Source organism: Pteropus vampyrus, unplaced genomic scaffold, assembly GCF_000151845.1.
Source record: "Pteropus vampyrus isolate Shadow unplaced genomic scaffold, Pvam_2.0 Scaffold20, whole genome shotgun sequence".
NCBI classification, from domain to species: Eukaryota; Metazoa; Chordata; class Mammalia; order Chiroptera; family Pteropodidae; genus Pteropus; species Pteropus vampyrus.
Genome location: NW_011888801.1, coordinates 11,238,414 through 11,251,783, shown reverse-complemented (window position 1 = coordinate 11,251,783; position 13,370 = coordinate 11,238,414). Strand labels below are relative to the sequence as shown.

Sequence of the window (13,370 nt, the reverse complement as noted above, 5' to 3'; positions counted from 1 at the left end):
CCTTCCCTTCCCTGTCCTTTCCTGTCCTTTCCTTTCCTCTCTCCAATCTCCCCTCCCCTCCCCTCCCCTCCCTTCCCCTCTCCTCTCCTCTCCTTTTCTTTTTCCTTTCCTTTCCAGGGAAAGGGGAGAGTGAATGAAGCAAAATGTTTAGATCTAGGCCAGGGATGTAAATGAGACTTTCCCAAGTATTTGGGTAGTGTCAGTGCCCTGGGAAATGGAGAGCTCTGCCAGGCCCTTGTGTTTTGTAGGTGGGCAGGAGCACCTTCAGGCACCAAGGGCACGCAGGGGCATGGAGATCAGGTTTGGTGCCTATGTAGTCTGTGATAGCTTAGACTCTGTAACAAGATTAAAGAAAACATTTCATCAACTTGTCCTAAGAATCATCACAAATCCCACTCAGTTATGTAACAATCCTGTCCATCTTTTGACATATTACATTTCACATGTATACAGAACAGTAATGGTAGTGTAACCCATCCTATTGTTTTCTACTACATATATATATACTCTGTTTCTGCATAGTCTTTATAATTACTGTCAAAAAAAAGTCCATCAAATTTGTGAACCATAATTCAATTATTTCCCAAAACTGAGTATTTAAACTCTTCTCATGCTTACTTACAGTCAACTTTAGATTTAAAACATCAGTCATATCTTTAAGATACATAGGTGTGTTTGGCTTACTTTTTAGCTTAAATTCTCAGTTTTCTAGGGTAAAGCATATGAGTGGCTTTAAAAGTTCATGTTATGTACTGCTGCATTACTTTCTGAAGGACTGTGCCATTCTGTGATGCCTATTGCCATGAAGGATCATGCTCATTTATCACAACCTCACTAACACTGGATATTGTTGATTAATAAAACAACAATATGTAAGTAGCAAATTATCCTTCTAGCTATATTAACTTTCAAACCTCCACTTTCTTAGATGATCTGCAAATGCTTTCCATAGTTCCTGAAGGAATCTTGGTCTGTAGTCCTAGGATCTCAGAACTAACTCTAAAGGGCTCTCTGGGTTTTTTGTGCTCCTGGGCTCCATATAGAGCCCAAAGCTCAGGGGAGACTGGGCTGAATTTACTGGCCTTGTCTTCAGCCTAACTTCCAACAGCCACATTCCAAGGCATTGATACATGGTAAATCAGTGATTAGAAATTCAGAATACCTTTAATATTGTAAATGAGTCAGACAGATAAAAGTAATTTAACCTATTAAAGAGGTGAAATATAATAATTTTTCTTGTTTTAATGCATAATACATATCTACAGTATCACTTTTATCTTTTAGGCATTATGGAACAAATAAATGTCCACAATCTATTTGTAAACAGCTCACTAACTATTATGCCTCTTCTCAGATAGCATCCTCCTTCTCTCCCCACAGCCACCTGGGAAGCAGGGAAAGAATGGGACTGGGAGAAGCAGGAAGAATGAGTTAGTATAAATAGGAAGTAGCAGAATAGCCACATCTAGAGAGCTGTTGTGCCACTTGGCCAAGTGACTCTCAGCTCCTACAGAAAGGTATCTGGGTTCACCCTTCTTTCTCTATGAGAAATAGCCAATGGCACACAGTTGATAAGAGACTAGATTCCTGCCAATACTTTGTCTTCCCAAGTGACTAGGAAAAAAATTCTCAGCAGAAAGAAGTAGTTAATATAAATAGGAAATGAACGTGTCTCAAAGTGGAAGAGGTCTCCGACTTGAAGTTAAGGGGATGGAGAGTGAAGGGAGAGAGGTAGAAATGCCTTCATAATGTAAGTAGAGAATAGATAAGAGGCTGAGCCCACAGAGGAGGGAGCTGGACCTTCAGAGCAAAATGAGGCAATGCTCAGACTTAAGAAAGGAAGAGAATAAGCTTGTTATAAAAGGAGAGAGAAAAAGAGGAAATTCTTGGCTCTCCTGGAGGCAGATGTTTGGTTTATTTGGCATTCTCCACATATGAAGAAGCCAGAGCTTGTGGATAAGCAGCACAGAATTAGCAGGAGCCACATGTAAAATTGGTTGCGATCCTACAAGGAAGAGGCACATTTTAGAGTTTTAAGGGAGTGGAGCTCATTCGGCATGGGAGCAAAAAGAAGGTCTATGTAAAAGGGACTTAGCCATGATCGGTGGGGTATTTGGCTTCTTATAGCTGGCATCTGAAATGTTCCCGAGATCATGGTCAGACCTAAGAAGACTTCAGTCTCACACAGTGTCTGTGACACGCCAGGAAGATTTTACTGAATACTAATTAACTTGAGAGGCCCAGAGAAGGTCTTGGAGCTGCATTTTATTCAGTGTGGAGCTAAGAGAGGAGAACCTAAGAAGCTCTGTGATGCTGAGGTTGTGAGGAAGAGACTTTGGGGACAGAGAGTATTTCATAAGGGTAGAATCTCACTGTGGTTAGAGCTTCTGATTTGGCCCACATACAAGATGTGAGACATCAGCCTCTCTAGGTCCTCACTGTTCTGTAATTGTCAGGTAAATTGGGGATCTGCTACATGCTTCTTGAAGCAGACATAAGAAATACAATAGTAAATTTAGTCCCCATTTACAAATGGGGAGATTGAGGGTCTGGGGTCTTTCAGCAACTCAAGGAGAACTTCTACTTTCCTCTCTTTTCTCAGATGCCTTCCTGGTTAGCAGGGATTTGCAGCTGAGACATTACCAGCATCCCTTCCATATGTTTTCTGCCTTTTCATCTTAGGCCGGCAAGACTATAAGTGCAGCTTCCTTCATGCAACTGCGCTCACCTGTCATTTAGCCAAAACTGGAGCCACAAATGCTTGTGGCTTAAAGAAATCCAAGTGTCCCATTAGAATGGCCATGCCAGGCTTTTGTAAGAGTCGGTTCTCACTGGATCTGATTCAACTAATTTCTTTTCCTTTTTATAAAATCATTGAGAGGTAGAAACTAACCTGATCTTAATTCTTCCTTCAACATGACATGCCCTTTTGAAATCGTACAAATAACAATGTCTGATTGTCATGTTGAATTGCAAGCATGGATGTAAAATGCTCCAGAGTCAGACTAAAGCCAAATATTAGGTCATAAGTCAACGTTTTGCTGAGAAACTCAGTAACTAAGAGGCTGATAATTTATATCTTTTCGTGAGAAAACTTGTTTGCCAGCAGGAAAAAGTTTCAAAGACTGTTATCTTCCCATGTGGAGGGAGAGAGATGAGTGTAATTTTGCAACCTGGGTCAAAGTCCTTTAGGGACTTTTGAAATTGGCTTGACCAAAAATGAGGATTTGATATAATACTTGAATTGCTTCCTGAGGTGAAAGTCAATGGGTGGTACAGGTATGTGTCATTTCTTACAAGGTCATTGGACAAAATCATGTGAATGGCTAGAAACAGCCTATTCTGCTGGGGAACGCCATACCACCCAGAAATCCTTCTGATAGAAAACTTCTGATGAGAAAAATGAGCCATTTTGGCTTATGGGGTACTTAGAGTTCCAGAAGAACCCAAACCTTGACTAGCTTCATCTAAGTAGCTGTGGTACTCTTTGGAAAGTCTCAGTGGATGTGAAGACTCAACTGAATAAAGGAAGGAGACCTGCCCTTGACAATGTCATGAAGCTTGTAGCTTGCCAGCGTGGCCTTTTGTTGTCTGTAATGTTTCAGCCCTGCCACCAGCCAAGACTGAGGTCTTCTGACATCTCATGGGAGCTGTGGCTGAAGGGAAAGAAAAGGCAAAGAGTCTTATGCTCACTATGGAAATGAAACCAGAAACTTTGCTGCATTAAGAACATTATACTCTATTTTAAGCTGGCCAAGTGACAATGTCTAGTTTGCAATCTCTTTCCAAAAAGCAAAGAAGCTTACATTTTTTTTTCTGAGTACTCCAACTCCAGACAAAGTCAGAGTTATAGTTCAGAATCGAATTGACCATCTACTGTGGATTGGTGTGATGGAGTAAGGCTTATGCTGTGGCTACAGGCAAATTCCTGATGGAATAATCTGTAGTCATTGAATAGATATAGAAAGGAATAATCTGCACCGATATAGAAACAGTGACACCAGAAGCCTGACCCTGTGTGTATGTGCACATATGTGTATATATGTGTGCATTAAAGTGTGTGCATACAAGTGTGAATGCGTATTTGTCTCTGCATATGTGTATATATGTGCATACTATTGTGTGGGCTGTGAAAAGCAAGTGGCAGAAACCCAGCCTGGCACCATAATAATCAGGATCCTGTCCTTAATGAGTTCCCCATGCACAGTGAGTTCATGATTTAGGTGTTAAGGTATGGCCACTCGGGGGCACTGAACTTAGGGCCATCTCCTGTGTTCACCCTAAACAGGGCTCAGTCAGGTTCTAAGTAGAAATATTAAATGAATTCTATTATACTCCCCCTAAATCTCTAGTTGGAAAAATCTCAATTCTCTGAGGTCAGACTTTCTGCAGTCTCGAAGGTGAGCCTGCTAATCTGAGAAATGGGTCCATGCCACTGTGAGATACGCTGCACTGGAGCCTACCAGAGGCATCACATCCTTTTCTGTCTTAACCACAGTGAATGGCATCAATCAGTGGTGGAATTTGTAGACCAGAAAATTGGAGGAGAGTTTGCTGTGCTGTCTGGTAGGCTAAAGGACCATTAAGGAGGGTCTCTCAAATCCTACCACTGAGGTGCTTCACTGCTTGAAACTATTACAGAAGTCCAGGTATGCCTGACTTCATGGTAATTTTGGTCTTTCAGGCAAAGAAGGGGAACTACGCCTTTCTATGGGATGTGGCTGTGGTGGAGTATGCAGCCCTGACGGATGACGACTGCTCTGTGACTGTCATCAGCAACAGCATCAGCAGCAAGGGCTATGGGATCGCCCTGCAGCATGGCAGCCCCTACAGGGACATCTTCTCCCAGAGGTAGGCATAGTCAGCAAGGCAACTCCAGCAGCCATCTGTGCTGGGGTTGGAGGATAATCTCCTTTTAGGAGATGAAAGCCAATACAAACTCATTCGTCACAGTTTCCACAGCACTGACTATGTACCACTACTTGCTCCTCTCCACACCCCAGCTAGTCTAGTGCCAGGTCCTGGGATAGGAAGATGGAGTATATGGTCCCTTCCTATGAAGGTGCACAGTCTCAGTGGGAAGTGTGATATGACTAGGCAATGTCAGCACAGGGCAGTAAGTGCAACAGGGAAGATATTCTGGGGGTAGAGGAGGGCATCTGACCAACCCAGGAGACCAGGGAAGACTTTCCAGAGGAGGTGACACTTAGGCCTGAAGGACGAATAGAAATTAGCCAGATATGCCCAGTAATTTAAAATTAAATGAATAATTAATTGGATCTGGCAAGGACGCAATAATTACTTCTTAAAGTAAATGTGAAGTGGGAAGGGTCAATGTGGAGACTTGAAAAAGTGGGGGCAGAAAAGCGGATGGACTCCATAGTCATCTGGACATGGGATAGGGAGCAGATGCTATCTGCTGGAGTAGGGAGAGGCCTGGTCCTCATTACCTGCCTCCTCCCCATCTGCCTCAGATCAACTTCCTGGTAATTAATACTAGTAAATGATAGGCATGTCGGGGAAAGTGGGGAGGAAGGCTGTATAGATAGGAGTATGCAGCCTAATCCAAGGCACACAGATACCCTCCACTGGAAATGAATACAATGTGTCCAGTTTGCATTGGCCTACTTAGCCTTCCATGTGATTTGCTGGTGCAAGTCCACCCCTTGAGCCTGATCTTCTCTGTTCCCTGGGGCATGATCAAGTTTCCAAGTGCTCCCTCTGGATACCTGGCCAGCCTCCTTGATAAAAACAGCCCCTCCTCGTCTCACCGTTGTTTTCTGCCATAAGAGCTTACTTTAGTTCTTGACCAAGTGACTTGGTCTCACCAAAGAGGATGAAAGTGAAGAGCACGGATAAGCTCAGTGGCCTCTTTCCTGTAACCAGCCTGCTAATAGGGGCTCCTGTCCCCAGGAACACATAAGCCTCGGGCCCACAACTCACATATGTCTGTGAGGTGACATCCTTGCGGGTGAAGAAGGCAGAACTATAGAACCCAGAGAAGAATCTCTAAGGGCAGATTCTGTCTTGGTCCACCAAAATCTGAAATGTGGCAGAAGTGTCTAGATGAAAAGACTGACATGGTGCCCAGGCTTAGGGGCAAACCCAAGTTGCCTGATTAACACATTCATTTCGGCACTGAGGATCTTCCAGTCGGAGGTGAAAGAGCCATTATTTTAACATCATTTTAACATCTAAAGCTCACAGAGGTTAACTGACACCTGGAGTTACTCAGCTAGCTACTGGCAGGATTGGAAGGAAAATGCAGGTCCCCTGTGCCCCAGTGCTGTGCCAATGTTGCTGTTAGATCTCAGAGCCCTATCACCTCCCTTCTACCTTCTAAATTTTGATTGAGATCTTTTCATTGTAAGCACCTGAGCCTAAGCCCCATCTGGGAAAGGCTGAAGGAGGAGGGCCTGCAACTCATCCATTCAGAGAGGCTCATTTGCAAAACTGGGAAAAGGGGTATAACTAATTAAGTTAAATGAGGCTTTTGGGTTTTCTCTAGATTTTAATCAAATATACATTCTTTGCCTCCCTTTGCTCCCTGGAGCAGAGAGACATGACAAGAGAGAAGGAGGAGGAGTGATTTATCAACTGCTCAAATTAAAGGCATGAAGAAAGAATGTTTTCTTTGCAGATGCATAATACACTGGTGTTCTTGAGGTTTACCCTAGTCGATTTTCTGGGACAGAAGGCTCAGGGCATTCCACAGACCATCAACCTGTGAGCAGTACTCTGGAACAGATGGTCAGGGAGCTTGTGGGGCTAAAGCAGCAGCAGTAGCACCACCAGACAAGACAGCTAAAATGTCCCAAGACAGAGCTCATGAAAGCATAGGGTCCCAGTGAAGGAAACTTGGGGTCCCTATGCACTCTTTCTGCTCAGAGATCTCCTGAAAGTCTGCCAAGTGAATGATGATGCGCTGGAGTGAGGAGAGAGCTTGGTTCTCAGCTGGATTGTTCAATGGAGTCATGACAGTGAAGAGTCTAAAAAAAGGTCAGAGGTGGACCAGAGAATACTTGACCTGAAAGAGATCAGTAGAGAGAGGGTGGTTGCTCACCGCCAATATCATAAAACTTGCTGAGTACAGAAGGAATTTGATGTCCTTTGTGTGTCTCCAGAAGGCAATGGAATAGGACCAGTGTGGGGGTGTGCAGTCCCAGAGAAGCACACTTGCTTTGGAACAGGACTGTGCCTTTACCTCTCTACTTTAGGACCGTGAAGTTCTATTCAAAATTTCTCCCAATAGAGACACTGTGGGCTGCTCACCAAGCCCCACGGGTCACCATAAGCAAAAGTGACTAGTCAAGTTTCCTTGTTCTGGCAAATGTGATTTATTACGCTTTACTTTCATCAGAAGGCTATGTGCTCTATGACTGTAGGTAAATATACCCAATGGGCTCTGCTGGCTTCCTGAAGTATTGTCATCTGCAGCACCTCCTGGGCTAGACAGATGGGTGTCTATCTGGGGGGATGTTCAAACCTCCGTTTGCCAACGGCTCTTTAAGAGGCTCTGTTACATACGTAACTGTGAGCTGTCCCCACATAGAGCATGCCTGAGAGGAGCAAAGTGGCAGGTCCAGGAAGCAATGCTCCATGACACTTACAGAAAAAGAGCCCTGTGTAAATAACAAATCCCAGTCTTATCTGGAACTGCTGTAAACTTCTTTCCTTTAGTCCTGGGAACTAAGCTATTTCCTTGAATATAGATATGCCCCCTAGCTTTAGCAGAGGACAGGGTCTGTTGACTACAACTTATGTGTGTGTGGTGGGGGTTGAGAGCTATGTCCCATTTGCAGACCATGGCATGCAGAGTGGGCATTCAATACATGATTAGCAACTTAATAGCCATTTACAGAGTACCTACTGTGTAGCGAGCTCCACAACTATTGACTGAAGGAAAGCATTTGCAATTATATCTGTCTGGAAAATAGAACAACGGGCTTCAGGAAGTGGTTATTATTGCTCTGGCTTCCTCGTATGTAGTATAGATTATTATGGTGTGTATTAGTTTAGCCTCATTCTAGAACTCGTTTTGTGCCTGTGACTTATTTTATCTTTTCTCTGTTGCTTACATATTTACATTGTTTTTGATTTGTTTGATTTTTTATTTTATTCAATGTCTTCCTATAAATTGCCTTACATTCTTCCTGGAATAATATTGGGCATAAAAAATACATACAATTATAAGGAGCAGGAAGAAGAGACACATTAGCAAAATTAGCAGCCTGCCTGACATTTCAGTCAATGAGCAGAAGAGTGGGGATTTGGCCCCAAGGCAAGTCTCACCATCTCCCTAGGCCAGAACCTGACTCTCAGAGAGTAGGCTGACTGCACTTAGCAGCCTGGTGTTCTGGAAAGAGCATGACCTCCTGGGTCATTATGATCCAGCTCTAAAAAGGAGCTTTGCCACTTCCTAATTGCAACCTTGTGCAAGTCATCTAGATTCTGAGCCTCAGGTCAATAGGTAAAACAGATATAGTAAGAACTACTTTGTAGGCTATTTTGAGAATTAAAACAATGTAAATTCATCAGTCTCCACTGTGTTCTGAGTAAAAGGCAGCTCATGTCCACACTGAACTGATAGGGCTACTGGTCAATATGGCCATCAGATGGCAACTATTAACCATCTGTTATGTAGGTCTTATTACTCACCATATCTTGAAATGGTGGTGCACATGTGTTTCCTCTTTTCATTTTGCCACAATCCTTCTGTGAGGTAGGTGCGTTTATTATGATCTCAGATTTTAGTGATGAGAGAGATTTCATAATACAGCTAGTGTGATGGCAGAGCCTGGGTTGGACATGATGTCCATCAGAACAGAATCCATGCCAGTAAACATGAAGCTTGGCTATCTCTCTTTGGTGAGCCAGTACTTCAACCATGAATCTTCTCAAAAGCTCTGAGGTCCTATACATCCAGCCCTGGGTTCCTGTAACTGCCCGGAGGCCCAGCCTACTCAGACCTGCCAGCGGAGACTTAATTAATGGCTGGTGAGCACAAGCCAGTGGACATACAGACATGCAGCTTCCCTAACATGTCCTGAGCCACATAGAGGTAATGGAACACTATAGCTTCCCAGTTAATCATCGGATGTGCCATGTTAAGAGATTTATTGCCTCAGCAGCATGCTGAGCACGACTCCATGTCACACAAATGCAACATGTAAATCATGTGTTTATCTCAAGGACCAAGCTTCTATATGCACTGCCACATTCTAAGTCTTTGGTACTGATCTGCGCTCTGGGCACTTAACAGATATTATCTAATTATCTCATCATGGCTATTTTAGTTTAGATTAGTTTTCAATATTCAGTTAAGACATTCATACATTTATTGATGCAACAAACATCCATTGAGAGCCCAAATTGTTGGACACTATGCTTGCTCAGAGGAAAACATGGAGAGTAAAGCACTGCTCCTGTCTTGAAAGATTATAATCATCTAGCAAGCATCATCGGTATATGTTGTAAAAAATGAGGAAGCCGAGATTAATGGGCACGTCGCTTGTCCTGGGACAGCCAGCTGAGATCTGGTGCTTACAAAGCCTATTCTTTGCACTGAATCAGGATATTCCTAGCCAGTGAGAGGCCATGCTATGCTGGGCTCGTGATGCTTACAGATCACAGAACCCGCTCTGGGCTGTCCACCTGTCACAGCCTATGCATGGTCATTGAGCTTAGCCTCAGCCTGTGGTCACAGCTGGCCTGAAATGCAAGTCCAGGGCAGAGACTACTCAACTGGCCAGTTGGCAGTGAGTTTCTCTTGGCTATAAAGAATGATTGCTTTCAAACCATGTATACCCAGAGGACTTAGAGAGGTCCAGAGGGTGTTGTCAGCTGAATATATCACCATGGACTGGGCTTAAAGAGCTCCCATCCTCAAATGGAAAAGCTTGAGTATGAGGAGCCTGGGGTCTACCAGCTACTACTAGTTTACTGTTCAGATCCCTGGATTATAGACGGAGTCCATAAAATATGTCAACAAAGGAAAACTGCCATCCAGCCACCTACATGGGAGAATACAAGACCAGAGAAGGTTGTCCCACCTTTGAATGCAGGATAAAATTCAAATTCTCTTCCATCCTCTCAGAACCCATGTTCTTAGCTCTACCTGCTTTGCTATCTTCATCTTACACTACTCTCCTCCTCATACACTGCTCTCCTCTCTCACTGGACACATTTTAGCTCCTCAAACATGCTGAGCATTTACCCCAGACAGGACTTTCAAACCTGGTTGTATTCTCAGGAAGGTTCTTCCTTCTCCTCATTGAACACTAATTCTGCCAACCATAAGGTGACTTTGGCAATATATTTTACCTCTCTGTGCCTCAATTTCCTTCTCCGTAAAAATGGGAAAATGGAATTAACCATCTCAAAGTGTTGACATGAGAATTAAACACTATTTGTCAAGCACTTAAGGATGCTTCTTGATACACAGAATGTACTGGATGAGTGTGAGCTATGTTATGACTAATCATCCTTCAAGTTTCCACTTACCTGTCACCTCACCTCCTTGATGAGGTCTTCTGTAACTCTCCAATCTAGGCCACCTTCCCAATGTACCATTTCCTAGCACCTCTATGTTCATTTCATTGTATTGGTCACAGCTTCTGTCTCCACCTCTAATTCTTTTAATGTTCCTGTATGTGTCTCTAGACCATAAGCTCAGCAATGTTGAATATCACACTTGGCACAATGCAGGTGCTCCTTAAATTGAAAGAAGGAAGGAATGATTTGGCAAACCCTAATGAGAGAGACATAGGATACAGTTAATGAAGTTTGAAGGAAAACATTGTTGTAAGCAGGAACATCATAAGTCCACAGTCTGAGTATGTGTCCCATTCATTTTTGTATTTCCTGATTTATTCCTCAGAGCTTGCCTCAGGATCACATGTGAAGGGTCCTTATATGCTTTGCTATTAGACTTTATCCATGGGCAGCAAGACAGGATGGGCGAGGGCATCAAGGCTTTTGAGAAGGAGAGTGACAAAACCCGATGCGTATTTGAGAAGAACACTCTGCTTGTAGAGAGGAGAATGGATTGGGAGGGGAAAAGCTAAGGCAGAGAGCTGCTTCGATGGTTCCATGTTGTCTGCAGTGGGGCCAGCATGATGGGGAAGGGGCCAGGACCTTCATGGTGTATTGATGAGGCCAGCATGTGTGGCTCATGGTGATTATATCTTGTAGGATCCTGGAGCTGCAAGACACCGGGGACCTGGATGTGCTCAAGCAGAAGTGGTGGCCACACATGGGCCGCTGTGACCTCACCAGCCATGCCAGCGCCCAGGCAGATGGCAAGTCCCTCAAACTGCACAGCTTTGCCGGTGTCTTCTGCATCTTGGCTATTGGCCTCCTCCTTGCCTGCCTGGTGGCCGCCCTGGAGTTGTGGTGGAATAGCAACCGGTGCCACCAGGAGGCCCCCAAAGAGGTCTGTGCTCTGGGTCCTGCTTCTCCTTTCTGCAGCCTAGAGGCAGGATAGACCCACTGGGCCACTTGGAGGGGTGGGGGTTCTTCCAGTTAGTATTTACCCAAGTCACTTGTCTGGAAACAGCAGTATTTTATATTGGGGGATGGTGTCCTCACTTTACTTTGATTTTAAAGCCAGAGAACAAATGTATAGGATGTTTTCATTCTTGAACAAAGTGACAAGGTACCAGCCACAGCCACTAAAGTCCTGATTTTATCTATAGAGCGAGTACAGCATGAGCAGCACCAGAGAGCCCTTACCCATTCTTCCCCACCCATCTGCCTCCACCCTGACCTGGAGAGACCAACTGTAGGGTAAGAAAGGAGACCGCATTCCTTCCTGGTTCTCTTTGGCTTCTTACCACATGGCCTGCTCTACCAGCATGTGAGTGGGAACCTGCCCCTGCCCCTCCCATTGTCCCTTGCTCACTCCTTCTTGCGGGGCCTAGCCTTACCCACTTTTTTTCCAGGCATACCCAGCACAAGGAATATTGTGACCATCCAGCTTCCAGGTTCCAGGCATACTTCCTTCCTGTATATGCCAACCACAAGCTGATTCTGCCCTTGACGCTTCCTTCTCATTGGGTTTTTGCTCTTCTTTTCTTCAAGCTCATTTTTTTTTTTTTAAGAAGCCTTCATAAAGTATCCCTGGAGACAACTTCTCTAAGGGAGGGTGGCAAGGAGTGTCATTTAGTGATGCTGCTCCATCAGCAGAAACCTACACACAGGCATCATCGCACAAGCCCAGCCACTCTTTCATAGGTCTGTCACTACAAGTTATATATACCTCAACTACTTCTAAAATCACAGCTCCACTTACAGTTTATGTGAAGACAAACAGGTATAAACTTCAAACAAGAAGCAGTAAAGTTACCAGCCCCAAATCCAAAGAGGTAACTTTGGGTCATGGCCACCATCTCTGCTACCTGGAGAAACTAGCTGGGCACACCCCATATATCAGTCTGAAATGGAGCCCCAGGTACCGGTGGGGGTGAGGGCAGTGTCTCCACTCATACCAGGCAGTGAGCTCTCTGTCATCACACTTAGTTTTGCTGGAAGGAGCTTGGTGTTTGACTCAGCATGTCTGAAATAACCCAGCAACATCCATCTTCCTCACACGCCTTCTATGTGCCTCCATGTAAGGAAATGCAAGACCTGGGTCTCCCACAGTCTCATTGGCTCTCCTATCACCCCTGGACCAAGGATAGAAGGAAGATATTTAAAGAAAACCCACTGAAAGGAATGGTCCCATCCCAAGCTTCTTTTGCTACTGGAAAATTTTCTGTGAAATCACTGAGAGGGACAGTAAATTATTGTGACAAGTAGTTTTAAGGAAGGGCCACAAATGTCTCCATTTCCAGCCTTCTCCCCTTCCATGTCATAGCTAAGACACCTTCATCTACTTCTCACAACCCAGATCTACATGTGCAAAAGCATCAGTGGGCAGCTAGGGTGGGGTGGTTGTGGAGCCACTCCCAGTAGGACCATGGAAGACTGGCTCACATTATACCTAGTTTCTGTGTTTGTTTGTTTGTTTGTTTGTTTGTTTGTTTAACTTAAGTCTACAGTTTGATTTCCTTTGTGCAAATTCCTCTTGGCTCAGGGGAGCAGGAGAGATTCTCCAGGCAGGCAAGCTTTGCACTGTTGTGGAGGCACTGTCCTGGGATGGTGTGGACAGAATGGGAACCTAGGGGACACAGGCTCAGATTCGTCCTCCAGAATGTCTTTTTGAGCCAGATACAGAGAGAGACCATCCTTCCTCTGGATTAGATGTCTTTGTTTACTTTCAGTCACGTCCCTTCATATCCCCTAGTTTAATGTTTAGAGACAGGTCCAGCCTGGACAGCCCAGAATGAATCATCAGGGTGTGTGTAACTGTGTGTGTATGCACACACACA

At 44.4% G+C, this 13,370-nt stretch overlaps 1 protein-coding gene across 1 annotated transcript in view; it reads left to right on the top strand.

Moving 5' to 3' along the window:
* Positions 1 to 13,370, top strand: part of GRID1 (glutamate ionotropic receptor delta type subunit 1) — a 706,314-nt gene that overhangs the window by 685,278 nt on the left and 7,666 nt on the right. The window contains exons 18-19 of the mRNA XM_011355348.2: positions 4,685 to 4,851; positions 11,194 to 11,434. Of these exons, the coding sequence (XP_011353650.1) occupies positions 4,685 to 4,851; positions 11,194 to 11,434 (408 nt within the window). The remainder of the gene's footprint in view (positions 1 to 4,684; positions 4,852 to 11,193; positions 11,435 to 13,370) is intronic.